This window comes from Terrapene carolina, unplaced genomic scaffold (assembly GCF_002925995.2).
Source record: "Terrapene carolina triunguis isolate 2854851 unplaced genomic scaffold, T_m_triunguis-2.0 Scaffold85, whole genome shotgun sequence".
In the NCBI taxonomy this organism is placed as follows: domain Eukaryota; kingdom Metazoa; phylum Chordata; order Testudines; family Emydidae; genus Terrapene; species Terrapene triunguis.
Genome location: NW_020664436.1, coordinates 63223861 through 63239970, shown reverse-complemented (window position 1 = coordinate 63239970; position 16110 = coordinate 63223861). Strand labels below are relative to the sequence as shown.

At 38.2% G+C, this 16110-nt stretch overlaps 1 protein-coding gene across 1 annotated transcript; it reads left to right on the top strand.

Moving 5' to 3' along the window:
• The first annotated feature begins 3623 nt into the window (after window positions 1–3623).
• LOC112110402 (nephrocan-like) lies at window positions 3624–15504 on the top strand. The gene is made up of 3 exons (XM_024205374.2): window positions 3624–3812; window positions 8418–9319; window positions 15057–15504. Exons 1-3 carry the CDS (start codon window positions 3624–3626, stop codon window positions 15502–15504), a joined length of 1539 nt encoding a protein of 512 aa, XP_024061142.2.
• Window positions 15505–16110: the final 606 nt, after the last annotated feature.

Below are 16110 nucleotides of genomic sequence, written 5' to 3'. Positions count from 1 at the left end.
GTGATATTACAAAATTGCACAATTCACTGAGCCAGTGGTGTTACTTACACATTAGAAATTTCTGAGCTGTTTATTTACCCTTTAACAGAACTCACATGTTCCTGCTTTTCTTATAGGTACAGTCCCCTGACTCCTATCCCTGATTCTGATGAGAGAGAAACATCAGGTGACAGTTTTGTGTAGAAAGAAAGGTATTTGCTTTTGTGGAGACATGTTGGACTTCCATGAGAAAGACAGATATGACAATGATCTTTCATAGGATCATCTTTGATGGGTAGCACATCTAAATAATAGTCCAGTGACTGAAAGCAGAGTTCAGATTAATACTTAAAATAATTATTTTTGATTAAATCATTGCAATAAATGGCAAATTAATTAATGATTATACCATTAAAGTGTCCCCTTATTAATTTGGGGTAGCAGGAGTTACATTTGCTGAACAAGAAAGTGAGAGGCCAAGAACATTGAACCTTATTCATATTTCACACTGTTTTTACAGTGGTGTAACTCTAGCTTAATTGGAGTTACTTTAGTTCTGATTAACACCAGTAACACTGCATCCCTGAGCAGAAATCATTGTTAAATTATATGTGCCAGACTGGGATGATATTTTGAGGTTGACAAATACCCACATGAAATCATAAACATCCTTGTCAATAGTGACCTATGTCAGTATTTGAACTAACTCACCAGAAGTGAAAGGGTAACACATTGTTGCAGGGTATCACCTACTAAAAATGCTTGAAGTACATGTCATTATAAAGAGAGGTTTTACTATTTTACCAGGATTCTTTGACCTTTTTAGGAAAAGTAAGGAATAAGAATCTGCACCAAAATATGGTAGAATGATTGCCTTAAAACATCTTTGCAAATTCTGCTCACCCCAGGAGAGTTTTCAATGGACAAATAAGATGCTATTAGTTTGATCAATCACTATTGCAAAAGTCAGGCAAGACTTTCTGCATGAACTGGTATATGTTTATGCCAGTTTTACAAGGCTGTTTTAGAAATAGGCTTATTTCATCTGCTCACCCTGGGCTTGGTAGGTGCAGGAAATGCCCTAAAGGTAGTGTGCTTGGCTTCAACTCAGCACCTCAAGTGGGGATGCTGTAAAGTAGGAAGATCTTCAGGTCTCCAGTAGCAATCATGGAAGGCCAGTATGTGTTCAGTGTAAAACCAGTTGTATCAAATGGACATTCCCAGTTATAAGCGGCCACAACCCAATAACCACATTGCCAAATCAATCTGATGTCATTTTCTGTCTGGAAAAAAAATAGGCCTATCAGTATACACGTGAATAGGGAAAGGTAGTTCACCCCAACCCCTTCAGATGATCAGATTATCCCTGAAGCATGAGATTTAATACCTTTTAGCTATCATTTATTTTACTTAGTGTCAGAAATTGTTAATGGTCAAAATATCAATAGCTTTTTAAAACTCCAGCTATGGTATCTGTTTTGACAGTTTCCGGGTGGCAGGGAATTCCACAGGCTATGTATGGCAGAAAGAAATATTTCCTTTTATTGGTTTGCAGCCCTTTAGTTTTACCACAAATTGCTTAATCTCCCTGCCTGATCTTCAAGAGGATTCCTGGATAACTTACATATATCAAAGGATGTCCTTTTATTCCCTCTTTGTGGATTTATACATACATGCCCACAGGAGAATATAATCAGCTGCCTTATTCTTCCCTTGATCTAATCTACACATGGCATTTCTACCATCACTACTGGAAGCTCTGAACATGGAAGTAAACAGGATGTGACCATAAATTTCAGTGGTTCATAGGACAATGACATCGTACCTAAAGATTGGATAATGTTCTATAAACCTTAATTATATTATATTCTATAAACCTTTTATATTGGTGTAGATGTGCATTGTGCTCACTGTATGATAAAAATAAACAGTTTATCTTCCCCGAAGGACTAACAGACTAAGGGCATATGCTGAAACGTTCCAGAATAAACATTACAGTATACAGACATATACACGCCAGCACCTTGGTAAGACTCTTCAGCATTAATTGCACTGTTAACATTTTGAAAGAATTATCATATCCTCTGCCTTCTCCCCAAAATTAAAAGAGAAATTGAATAAGTGGTGAACTCTTAACATTGTGGAACACACCTGTGCTAAGGAGTTAAAGTAACATAGATATCTCAGGGCATAAAAGGCAATAATTGCTGTCTTTTTCTTTCATCTTAATTAAGGTTGAGTGTTTCCAGTCTAATAGATCTGTTTCATTTACATATTATTTCCAAAAACTTTCACTTTGGGGCTGAAATTGTCCTGCCTCGTCTCTTTTTGAGGCTGCTTTTTAAAAAACAATAATTTAGAGCAAAAATGGGTTAGCTACTTTTCAGAGTGAAGGGTAAATATATATACACTTTTCTCACAATAAGAATTGTTTGTAGACATTTTTATAAAGCTCTAGTGTGCCTCATTGCTTTGTGGTACAAACAAGAAAAATTGGCAGGAAGATAGTTCTTAGGTAAGACACATGCTTTGTGGGGACCTGGTGAAAACCCACTGTGATTTGGTCAAATTGTAATGGTTTAAAAATATACTTATATTTGCAATGTTTGTTTTTTATATATAAAATAAACAATTGTTTACCAACTGTCTCCCAACATGCCATTGGCACTGTAATGTATGTGGCACACATAAATATATAGGGCAATTTCCTAGTCAGTGAATGAGCTCTCAGTGACCTGCTGACCTCTGGCATAAGGACATAAGAAAGTTGAATGGAATTTCTCAGTCAGCGTGTTGAATATGAATAAAATGAATGAAAAATTAATTAAATTAATTAGGAAGCTCAGAGTCTTCCTCTTTAGCTCCTATCCACCTGGGATGAGACAACTGGGCCTTAAATTATGAACACTTTCTTGGTCCTATACCACTGGAAATGTGGTAAAAGCTTTCAAGTGTTTCACAAATTTTCAATTCCAAAAAGAATGAGTATCAAAACCTGGAATTCTGTGGCAACTTTCTCCACATTATAGTTAACGCAAACCAAAATGTAATTAAAAAAAAATATTTTCATCAAACTTTAAAAGAACTAGTACCATCCGGCATCACTGAACTGCATCAAAAAGTTCAGAAAGTTAATCTGGTATTTAAAAAAAAAAGTTGCTTGTTTTCATGTAAGTAATGTGAAGGAAGGAAAAAAAGGCTTCAGTATCCGTTTTGGGTGGAGTGTTTTTTTTTAATGTTTTAAATACAGGGTCACAGAAGATACAGAGGTTTTATAGCCCACTATAAAACAGCTCTTTATCTTTTTTCCACTAATTCCATGGTGTCACATTTAACAAAACTAGGAAACTGCAGATAATATGGATGTTTGCAGATTAGACATCAGGCAATAAATAACACTAATTTCACAGGCCTACAAATATAAAGGCCCCTTATCATTGTTTAAGCCTCTCACTCTTTGTAATGCTTGCTAACACTTTAACCCAGGCAAATTAAGGTATTGTTTTTGCTGCCTTCTCCCATAGACAAAGCACACAGTCATAATATCCTTTTATCAGATTTCATGGTATAAAAGGACTTCTGGTGCCTAAATTCATACTGTGTTGCTATTAACAGGGATGGTTTCAGAGTTCCTGTTTTGGAAGATGCATTTGTCTTATGTTTTACTCATTTTGTTTCCTCTTTACAATGGTCTAAGTACCACCTGCCCCAGAAGATGCAATTGCGACTCTATACAGTCAGTGCAATGCTACAGGGTCCTACAGGTACCTAGAGAGATTCCTTCTACCGCCAGGCGGCTTTACATCAGCCACAGCAAAATCAGACACCTCCAGGTAGGATAAATCCCAGTTTAAATAACTTCCATTTTCAATTTAAATCAAATGATCCATTATGTTTCTGCATGGTGGTGACTTCAAAGTCAAACCCAGTGAGAGATTTATTCTAGCTACTAATGGTTAGGTACAATTGTGCCAGGTCTGTATTTGTTTTTCCTATTCTTTACTATTACTAATTATTAATTATTATTATGTTGTTGTTGTTTCCATAACCATGGTATCTGACCCCCTGTTTGTACTGCTTGGCTGATTTGTTTATGTGATTAATAAACTAGTGATTAATGATGTTGATCTTACATATATACATTTTATAATCAATAAAAGAGAGCCAAATCTTGATCAGTTTTTACACAGTCAAACTCCCATTGACTTCAAGAGCTACCTTATATCTTCACTTAGAAGTGATGGCATTCTCTTAAATTCAATTAATTCCTTCTTTAGCTAAGTCAAGAAGCTTAACAAAATAAGAGAAGTTTCTGTGATGAATGTAACTGCAGTACTTTCCTGTGAGTAGTACATCTACTATTAAAAACTGCATGGTGAGGGTTTGACTACTCAGGACCTGATCCTGCACTTCTGAAGTCAATCAGACTTTTGCATTTGATGTCAATAAAAGCAAAATTGGGCCCTAAATGATCTTACTAACAAGAGCAATTTATAAATGAAGTTGCTACCTATTTATTATTGTGGTGGTCATAAGTAGTAAGAGGTTAAAAGAGTATGACTCAGCTCATTCTGAGGTTCACTAGGCATCACTGATTTCCCATAGTTTTGTACAAAAGTCAGTACCACATGCTGCTTTATTGTGGCACGTTCTGGAATAGCTTCTCTTTAGTCCCACTGCAAAAATATTGCTATAATAAATCCAATTTACATGGATAGACAATAGGGACATAAAACCATCTGTGTTATACATGCTGTATGTGCCAATTGTGTATGAATAACTTCCTAAGAAATTGTCTGTTTAAAAGAGATACATTTTTATTGAAGTTCATATTTTGCTTTTATTCTCAGGATTCAATAAACTGGGCTAATAATTGCTTTGGAGCAATGTCTGGGATTCCTGTTGCTCAGATTGTTAAATAATCTCTATTTTGAGAGTAATATTGCAGTTTAGCCATATCATACCGTTCACTTTTGCTGTTTCCCAGCCATTATTAATCCCCCAAATTCCCTTGTCATAGATCCAACATCTAGAAGAGTCAAAGCTCACCTGTATACTTTTGGTGTAGTGATATAGCCCAGTTAATTAATTCCTTCTGCAAACATGTCTGTTTGCTCTTTATTAAGAAATATAACAAAATAATGTGAAAGAAAAATAGTATTTACATTTCAAGACAAGTAAGAAAAATTGATTGCTCTTTATCAGTTTAATTGCCCATTTCTGCCAACTAGTATTCACTTAATAGTAGCAAAGCAGACTTGGACTATGCCTTTTAAGAACACAGGTATTTTTTATGAGACATTTAAATGTTTGCTGTGAACATGTAAGACACCCAACTATGTTGCAGTGTAATGAAATAAATGCCAGCAAATTATACCTGAAACCATCTGATAAGGCATTTTGTCATTTTATACATTCCCTGAGCTGAACAATCAGAATGCCTTACATTTACTATTAAGTTTGCAATGAATATGGTATAAATATCTTTATTCTATCAGGCTGTAATTATCCAGGCTCTTTAATTAGGATTACTCTGAGCTACTACACATATATTTCACTTTTCTTTCCAAGTGACAAACTTTGTTTAAAATAAAACATAGGCCCTGATTCTCTAAGCACTTATGCCCATGTGCTTAAATTTACATATGTAAAGTTGCATATGTAAGTGTTTACAGGATATGCATCTGAATTTTACAGGATATGGATCTGAATTTCCACATTTAAAATAAATGCTTTTTTTCTATGGCAGCTTTAAAAGAAACCTAACATTTTTTGATTCCATATCTTTCTCACTTTATTGAAAATGAAAGAATTTTTTTAAAAATTGAATGTACATATAATTGTTTATGCTGTTTGTTCACCTTCTGCATTTTGCTCAGCTTGAACAGTGACTCTAGATTGGTTGCTTTCATTTTAATTATTAGACCATTTCTAATTAGATTAATTTATGGTTTGCATCTACTAGCATAATGTTGTTCTCGGCCATTACTGCCTGGAATTGTTTGAGAAGAATTTGCTTCCACTGACATAAAAGTAATAATGAAAATGTTTTTATTCATCTAATGCTTTGTAAACCCTTGTTTTCACAAGATCTAAATTTTTGACCTCAAACTTGTTGACAGTGTCACTTCAAATTAAAGACTGCCTAGATAAACAATAAGAAGCACCATGTACCAGAGGGAGCTGATATTATTTCAAATATGTCTTGGCTTATTGGCTTATTAACTTTCATTTGTTTGGTGACTGCAAAAAAGGATACATGTGTAAGTGTCAGGAATAGAACAACAGAGAATGATACTATCAAAGCATACTAAATGGATGCAAAAGAAAATTATAATAATCCATATTAAGAACCATAATATCCTTCATTAGAGAATGAATGTCTGTGCACTGAAAAGAAATAAAAAGTACTTATTTACTTAACTCTCTCACTTAATAAGATGAAAATTAAGCTTCTTAGAGATCTAAAGGAATCAACTTAGCAAAAGCAGGAAAATGTTCACTTGGATCAGATATGTCAAATTTATGAAAGTTCAGATTTAGTTTGTTCTCAGTACGAAGGGCCTCCATAAATCCTTACAACATACAAGTAGTCCTTACTCATCTGAGTAATGCCATTTATTTCAATGGTACTCCTTTTGATTAAGGGAACAGGCTATTTTGTGGTGGTAACATACTGAATTAAAATGGGGTTGATGGGAAAGGTTTCATATTTATACTTTTTCAATGACTCCATATGAAATTTGTAAAGTCAAGGAATGGCTTTGCAAGAGAATCAGTTGGAAGCTCAATCCTAAACAGTTAGAAGCCAGTTGACAATTTTGATGAGAATGCAGAGGCAATATAAAATCTGGCTTACCCTTCCACAGCTGTATAAAGTGTCACTCTGTGTTGTTAATAGAAGTAAAACTTGGATTTTGAAGGTACAGTAAACCAATATGACTCAAGGACACACAGGGATTAGATATATTGAGTAAAATGGTAAATGGTTACACCATTTTTCTGATAACTGCTTTACTTTAAGATGCACAATGAAGCTATATGGCTGTATCCTGTCCTGGTAGGCTCAAAGAAGAGAGAGCTACTCAGTACATCCTCTGCAAACAATTCCTATTGGCTAAGGCAGGATTTGACAGGGAAGGCCCAGAGGGATGTGCTGTGGAGCATGTTTTGCTGTTCCTCTGAGTAGGAGCAAAGTGTGCCTCTAGCTAATGAGTCATTTGAAAAAGTGGTGTGCATGTGTAGCATTAGCCAGACATCTCTCCCTAGTGCTCTTGAGTACTATAGCGAGATCTCTGCTGTGTGAATGGGTGGAGCGAGGTGAAAGACAGCTATCCTCATACTTCCCCCTTGTACACTAGGGCAGGAAGTAGTTCTTAGTCTGAAGGGTTTTTTGGTTAATCCCACTAAATTCATTCTTAAAAATCAAACACCTTACGTTGCATTGTAGTGTTACTCAAGCTTTTAAAGCTACTCAGCACCATTGCTTAAGTAAATCAGTGTTCTCTGAGAATACCTGGATTATTTTTTTCAATTGCTTCTCTTATCTGCTAAGGGGAACCGCCACAGTAATTTAAGTCTCGTTAATTCAGCATACAAAAAGAGCATTGTAAATGAGAGATCTCCACTAAAGAAGAAAAATAATAAAACAATCAGCATTATCCTACTTGTGAAATTCACAGCCACAGCTAAGCTTCATTTAGCACTGATAAACATCTGTTTATTTCTGACTTATGAAAATTCAGTGGAAGTAGAGATAAGCCTGAGCTGGAACGTTCATTTTCAAATCTAAACTGCCCTAAAGTTCAGAGAGCTTGGATCTGGAGTTTTGCTTTGGGTCCATCTCAAAATGTAAGTTTTATAAAATTGAAACACTGAGAGCTAGATTGTGGTTTACAGCCAAAGCCCATGGTAGGGAGGTGTGTGATGAGACTTATCCTATCTCCTCCACTGGCTTCCAGACAGCATCACTGTTCTAGGAAAGGATGGGGTATGCTCTTCTATCTGCACCAGGGAGCTCTGCTGGCCAGCAAATGGGGGAGATGGACATGGGTTCACCTTAACCCCATCCATTACAGTGACTTGCGCTTATATAGATGCTAGTCATGAACATGCACTGGGCTACCCTATGCAGGAGTGCAAGGAATGCTATTTATCTTCCATTGCCCCAAACATGTGCATCTGCAGAGCCAGCCACAAACAGGATCTAAATAATAAAAGTAGCATTCCAAAACTGCAGACAAACAGCAGTTGAAATGTATATGGCTGCAATATTATCTGTATTTATTGTCTGTTGTTTTCTCTGCGGTTCATCATTAATCATATTGTAGGAATAAACATTAGCAATAGTCAGATCATATAGAAAAGTAAAAGGTATCCATAAGCTGGATGGTATATTATCACATTAATTTGTTCTGTTTTTTTCTTTTTTCTCTAAGATCTCTGACTTCAGTAGAATATCTTGTCTGGAAGAGCTTATCCTGTCTTGCAGTGGAACAGAATCGGTAGAAGATAACACCTTCAAAGCTCTGAGGACTTTGAAGATCCTGGAACTCTGGAAGAATAAACTAAGACGCATACCCACTTCCCTCCCATCCAGCCTTGAAGTATTAAAACTTGGTGACAATTCAATTAGTGTTCTGCATGAGTCGGATTTTGAAGGCTTAAAGAAATTAAGGGTGCTTGACATTCAAAACAACTTGATTTTGGCAGTCTCTTTCAGCACACTTTCCTCCCTTTGCAGTTTACAGAGTCTGACTTTGGATGGTAATAATATGGAATCTGTGTCTGGGCCCCTTAAGCTTCCTGAACTGAAGTATCTGAGTATGGAGAATAACAAACTACATTCTTTCTCAGGCAGCTTCTTTGCACCACTCCAACATTTACAATTTCTCAGATTAACTGGCAACCTTCTGACCAAGGTCCCTCTTAACCTGCCGAAGTCCCTGCTTTCATTAAAACTAGAGAGAAACCAACTCAAAATTATAAGATTTCGAGACATGAAACACCTGGAAAACCTGTCTGAGCTTTTCCTCTCTGAAAATCAGCTCTCATCAGTTGATGGTGCCCAGCTTCTTCCTAACTTAACCACCCTGGAGCTGTCCAGGAACCACCTCCAAACCATGCCACTCAGACTATCAACCAGACTACAGAAACTTGACTGTAGCAATAACTTCATTCAGAGAGTGACAGCCCAGGGCTTCCAGGATCTACGAGACCTCAAGCATTTGTTTCTCGACAACAACACTGTCAGCACATTTGAGGCTGGAGCGCTTCATGCATGTGCACAGCTATCTAACCTAGCACTGGAACAAAACCTGCTTATTTCTATTCCATTAAGGCAAGTGAATCTGAAGACAGCTGGTAAATGAAGGTCATCATCTCTCCCTCTGCATGCTGCCTAACCTGGCAGAAATGAGACTGCAATTGTGGAAGTTGAGGGAGCAGCAGCTCTGCTGCTGCCCCTCCACTCACTTCTCAGTTTTTGGTCTCCATAAGTATGCGGGGCTGCTCTATCATGCCCCTGCTAAGCTACTGGAACTTCTTTGTTGGAGTTAGGGCTGACCCAGTGGGTGGTCTCTCTCATCATTCACCTCCTCTAGGACTCTCCTTAACTGCCCTTAAGTCCATGGCATTTCTTATTGATTTTGGGACATCCATATGTTCGCTTAATCTCCCCCCCTGCCTGCTCCACAGATGGGGGTGGGAAGGAAACCCTGCTCCCTAACAACTAAAAGATCTGCAGAAAACTTAATCAATTGAAGTTAATAGTTGCTTGGGTCCTATGTAGGTATTTTAGGCAGGGATCTGTGGATCCCTCATAACCTTTAGTTCAGCAGTCAGGGTACTCACCCTGGATGTGGGAGATCCTGGTTGAATTCCCCTCTCTGCCTGATGAGGAGAAGGAAGTTGAACAAGAATTTGTCACCTCTCAGGTGAGTGCCCTAGCCACTGGACTATGGGATAGTCTGCTGTAGGTCTCTCTCAATCTCTCATGTTGAAGCCATTCCACTTTTTATTAAGACAGTATCAGAATGACTCTATAGACTAGTTGTTAGGGCATTTACCTGAGTGGTAGGAAACACCTGTTCAAATCCCTTCTCTTTTTTAAGCAGAGGGGGGTCCTTGAACAAGGGGTCTCCCACATTCAAAGTGAATAACCACTGGGCTAAAGGTTATGAGGGAGGCTTCCTTCTCCACCCTGGCCCTTTTGTGTAGAATGAGGCATGCTCAGAACACGCCCACCTGATTGGGATTTCTCTGCCTATCTTCCTATGGTTTGCAGATGGTTTAGGTGTCCCAGTGCCTGCCTGAGTCAGCAGTGCATGTGCCCAGGGGCAGAAACTTAGGCAATTAGGGAACTCTGACTCTGAAAACATAGGCACTGAGTTAGGTGTCTACAGAGAGAAGTGGCAGCTGAGCAGAGATTTTGTGGATCACAGTGATGCCTAAAAAATGGGACTTAGGCACCTAAGTCCCCTTATAGATCTGGCCCTTTTTGCACCAGGGTATCTTCACACAGATTTTATTTTTATTTACAGCAAAATTCAGTCCTGCTAGTACACATGAACATGGTTAAAGAGACAGTAAAAGATGCAGTGAAGTTTATGGACATTTATTTTCCCCTGATGTCTGCATAAAATTCCTATTGCCATCAGTAGTTGTTCTGTGCATGGAAAAAGGCTAGCATTTAATTTATTTAAAATTTTAAGAGAACTGGCTGACTCATACTATTGGTTCTGGCTAGATTGCTTGGTTGGGAGCCTTTAATGTCCAGTCATTATTTTGAGTCACCTAGCAGTTAGTAATGAAAGAGAACATTACCATCTGATAACTGTTGGGGGGGGGGGTGTCTCTGAAATGAGTTTTTTCTCCTTCCTGTTCCTAGTAGAGAAATGTCTTTACCATGAGTCCACCATCGTAATTGGCACTAACTGGCATCTTTGTAGGTAGTTTCAGCAAAGCAATAGAGCTGTTTCAAAAAAAATTGTGACCTCCAGTGAATACATTTGTTTCTAATCTCTGGCTGCAACTGGAATAAGGGGGGAATGCTAAAGATATACAAAAGAATGGCATAGAGAAGGTACAGCGATGCTCATCTTTACCCCCTCTCATAATGCAAAAGCAGTGGAACGTTTCATGACACTGAAAGGCAGCGAGTTCAAAACTGATAAAAGGAAACACGTTTTTACCAACCCATATTTAACTTTTCATTGCTACAAGATAAAATTCCAAAAGCTTAGCATGGTTCAAACAAAGGAATTGGCTATTTATATAGATAACAATATTAACAATAGAATTTCACTCACACACACACATATACATACATACTTCTCCCAAAGGTTTATAAACCCCCATGCTTCAAAGCATAAGCCAACCTCTAATTGAAGAATTTAGGAAGGAACTGCCTTGTGGGCAGTATATTCCATAATTGCCCACTTTGGGGATTTTGCACATTGTTCTGAAGCATCTGGTACTAGTCATTGTCAGAGACAGGATAATGTAATAAAACTTCACTTGCAGCAGATCTCCTTTAGCCTCAGATTTCTGGAAGGTACTTGGTAGGAATTTTATAATTTGTGATTTAGTGACATGTTACTTTGTTCGATTTCAGTCTAGCTTAATAGGAACATTTATTGCTTTCTAGTTATGTAATTGCATTCAATATTGTCTAATCCATTTTATTTTTACAACATATAGTAGAGACAATTTAGGGAGAAGAAAGAGATCTCTATTAATCTTTTAACAATATAACTTTTTAAAGATATATTGGGTTTTTTTTATTTTTAACTCTGCAGTGAGCATAAATTCTAAGGGAGCACTTTAAAAACACAGAAGGGGAAGATGAGCAGAAGTATATTTTATGTGCTTAATTTTGTGCACCCATCACTTGGTACCTGAGTGTATGTACAAAAAAATGAAAATAAGACTGTGATGGTACTACAGTGATATGATGACAGCAGCTGCCATCCTGGAAGTCTGAATATGCAGAGAGCTGGCCATAGCCCCAATTCAACACTGTAGCATGTGCTGAATGAAATTTAAGCAATTGCTTAAGGCCCAGATCCATGAAGGTACTTAGGTGCGTAACTCCCATTTTTAGATGCCACTACAATCCATAATAAGATAGGTGTCACTTGAGCAGGTAACTCCATAGGCACCCAAACTCACTTGGCATCAAAGATTTTATAGTAAAAGTTTGGTAGGGCCTATGTTTCTACCACTGGGCACGTGTACTGCTGCCTCAATCTAAGCATCTATGGGCCAATCTTCCACCTAAGCCACACTGAGATCCACAAACCAGCAGAAGATAGGCAATCCTCTACTTAACTCACATGCAGGGCTGATCAAGTAGGTATGCTCAGGGGGCTAACTCCACACAAAATAGCCTAATAGAAGAAAGGGAAAGCAAACAGCTGTTTTTAGCCCAGTGGGTAGGATACTTCCCTGGGATGTGAGAGCACCCTGGCTCACAGCCCACAGCTGCCTGAGGAGAAAGGATTTGAACACAGATCAATCACCTCTCAGGTGAGTGTCCTAACCCCTTGACCATGGGATGGATAGTCTTATATGGGTCTCCCTCCATCTCTCATATTGAAGCTATTCAATTTTAATTAAATATTAATTGGGCCAGAGAGAGACTCACTCCATAGTCTAGTGGGTAAGACAAGTACCCAAGAGGTAGCAGATCCTTTTCAAATTCCTCCTTATCAAGCAGGACTTGAATTGGGGGTCTCCCACATCCCAGGTGAGTAGCCTAACTACTGGGCTAAAGATCATATGTGCCTCTCTTACTTCCCCATAGCTATTTTGCGTGGAGTGAGGCAGATACCTAACTCGGTCTCATCTAAGCCACCTGACTCCAGCAGATGGGTTCCCAGCTCTGAATAGCAAGCAGAGATAGGTCTCTCCCTGCAGATCAGACTTAGGTGCCTATCTCTGTGAGAGAAGTGGGGCTTCAGATACACCCCTCTCATCAGCATCTCCCATTACCTAGCTTAGGTGGATCCTATTCTTAGGGGCCTATGTCTCCCCAGGCATTGCATAGGGAGCCTAGGTGCCTCACTCAGGCTTTTGTGGATTGCTATGTTGTTCTAGTGATTTTCTAGGCATCTAAAAGCCAGGTGTTCCATTGCCTACATCCCTTTGTGGATCCATGTCCAAGTGCTTTTCTGAAATGGGTCACTTGAGAGCAGCAACATTACTTTCATCGAGCCAGCCTCTGGGTTTCTGTCCTCTGCCTGACCAAGTCTCAAGAGTGGGGAGGATACTACCAGTTCATTGCTCTCTGTGATGGGTGAGGAGGAAACATGACTTTGACCTGGACTACATGAGGGAGAAGGGAACACTCCCAACTCTCCCTAGACTCCCTGCAGATGGAGGCGGAGGAAAGTTAGTAAGAATAAAACTGCCCTAAGCAGCAATTGCACCCATAACATATACAACTACTGTACCTCCAGGGCTCTTGCTGCTGGTGCTACAGCACTGGATGAGGAGCTTTGCCCCATGGTATAATATTTAGCTTCTCACAAATAAATACTTCTACATCTGAATATCCCAATGGTACCGTCTCAGTTATTTTCAATGATATATCAGATCACTGCAGTACAATATACTATCACATTTGGTGTTAGTGGAGAGTTGCTGCTCAGTTATAAATAATTCCGGTTAAAATTCTTTATAATTCCCAAGGAAATGATATGTAACTGACTTCCTTTAAATCTCATATTGCCACTCCTCACCTCAGCAGGCTGGGCACCAGAATAGTAAATTGTCTTTTGGATTAACTTCAAATTGATTTAATTAAAATTGTTTTCTATGCCAAATTAACTTGCTTCTTTATTAAACTCAGTTACTTTTCACCCACAGAGTCGGATAAAAATAGAAGATAAAAAATGAATAGTACAGCTTTTGAAATATAAGAGCTTTAGTCATATCATATATGTATGATATATATAAAAACAGAAATGAAACTGACCAGTCTAGTTTCATGTCCAAGGTGACTGAGTACAAAACTAAATAAGCAACATATATGGTGAAAAATAACTCATATTTCATCCATAGTTGTTTGCAGTGTTGTTGTAGCCACCTTGGTGCCAGGATATGAGAAAGACAAGATAGATGAGGTAATATCGTTTATTGGACCCACTTCTGTTGGTGGAAGATACAAGCTTGCAAGCTGCTCAGAGCTCTTCTTCAGGTTTGGGGAAGCAAACAAAGTGTCCTTCCCCAGACCTGAAAAGAGCTCTGTGTAGCTCAAAAGTGTGTTCCTTCCACCAAGAGAAGTTGGTCCAATAAAAGATATTACCTCACCTACCTTGTCTCCATCAGATTTCGTTCAGTTACTCAAGTGTTTTTTAACAAAACACGTAAGGGGCATTTCTATTTTTTTCTTGTCATTTTTTAAAAATAAAATATATTGTCATATACATGGGCAATTTCATTTCAGATTCTTCCTACCTGGTGTGCTCAATTTCTGAATCTGATGCTAACTCCCTCTCTCCCCACCCCAATTTTCTAATCTATGCAATATATTGCACAAATTTTCAACCAAAATCATCCAAAGAAGGGCTAGGGGAGCATTTCCTTAGGCTTTTCTAAATATTTTATGTTTGGCACTACTATAAATTTGCCTTATGCATGTCTATGACATGGGACACCATGTATCTGCTTCTAAGTTTATTGAAAGCCCAGTTGGAATAAAATACTTTTTTTCCAAATAGGACTAAAATTGCTGTTTATTTCAATTAAATGCATTCAGTATACATCAGAACTATAATACTTTGGGGAAAACAATTCAAAAGCAAAAAGATGGTGGACCCACAGCTTAAATTAACAAATCACCCCGAAGTAAAAGTTCAGACATATAAAGCCCAAAATTATGCAAAAGAATGTTCCAGGGCCACACCCCTTCCGCAGTGGATCACATTATTTACTTAATTTTTAAATGGTGGCTAACAAAGGCTGATGGCCCATCGTCTATTGTGTTTTGACTAACCTTCAGCTTCCCTCCCTGCATAATCAACATCAGCAGAATCAGTAAGATAAATATATTCATCTTGTTTTGTTTTTTTCAGACTTCCAGATACTCTAGCCAGGTTGGATCTAAAAGGAAATGACATACAGGATGTTGGAGAACGAGAGCTAAAGGACTTGAAACAGCTCCAGGTTTTAAATCTACGGAACAACAAGATATCTGCCTTGGATCGCAAAGTCCTGGAAAATTTGCCTCGTCTCAGGTACCTGTATTTGGATGGAAACCCTTGGAATTGCACCTGCGACCTTCTGAGAACCAGAAGAGCGCTGATGGCCAAAGGGACAGATGTCAGAGGAGGACAGTGTGCAGCACCAGCAGAAAGCCAAGGTGAAAGCTGGATGTCTTCCAAAAAGATTCTGCAGCGGTGTGAAGACCACCTCTCTTCAGCTGAACGAGGCAAAGAGGTCAGAAAAAAAATGAAGACTGATGACCTCTCCAGTGAAGGTGTAAACATGGATGATGATTATTATGATTATGAAATAGATTAATCATGTAACTATGATGAGTCTTAGAACTATCTTTCTTAATTCAGCAATGATCTTTGCAGACAAAGAGCCTGCTAGGCTACAATTGACATTTCATCTTTTATTTTATACTACAAGACTTAGTGATTTGGTGCAGGTGAGGATGTAAGGTGTTTTGAAAATTGTAAGATGCCTCTTTTTAAAAAAAAATGCTTTTTGTTTAATATTATATGTGTGTAGAAAATAAGAGTACCAGTACTAGCAGCTAGAAAAGTTTGGCACATTCAAACAAAACGGTGGCAATTAACTGGGTCTGCTACCTCTGCATCGGGCTCAGTCAAGCATGCAAATAGTTCCATGGAAGTCCTGTAAATAAAATCCACACCTACCTCACAAGATGCAACGGCTAGGAATCTGAGTCCCAACCCATTTAAGCTAGCAGTGTTATAATTTCCAGAACAAGGGGCCTGAAGTTGGAAGGTTTTCTATGTGTACTCAGACTGATATAGGTGGTTGTTCAGTACTGTTCACATAGTATTGCCCTTGAGAAATTAAATTTTCAAGAATTATTTGTCCCCTTTAATTGATTTAAACCACTTAGTCTAAAGATGAATTAGTTGAGGCATATCT

Bases quoted from the DNA above. Each gene is read 5' to 3' on its own strand.
- LOC112110402 (XM_024205374.2), top strand. From the start codon at position 3,624: ATGCATTTGTCTTATGTTTTACTCATTTTGTTTCCTCTTTACAATGGT. The intron at 3,813-8,417 runs GTAGGATAAATC...TTTTTCTCTAAG, and splicing joins GCAAAATCAGACACCTCCAG to ATCTCTGACTTCAGTAGAAT. The intron at 9,320-15,056 runs GCAAGTGAATCT...TGTTTTTTTCAG, and splicing joins CTTATTTCTATTCCATTAAG to ACTTCCAGATACTCTAGCCA.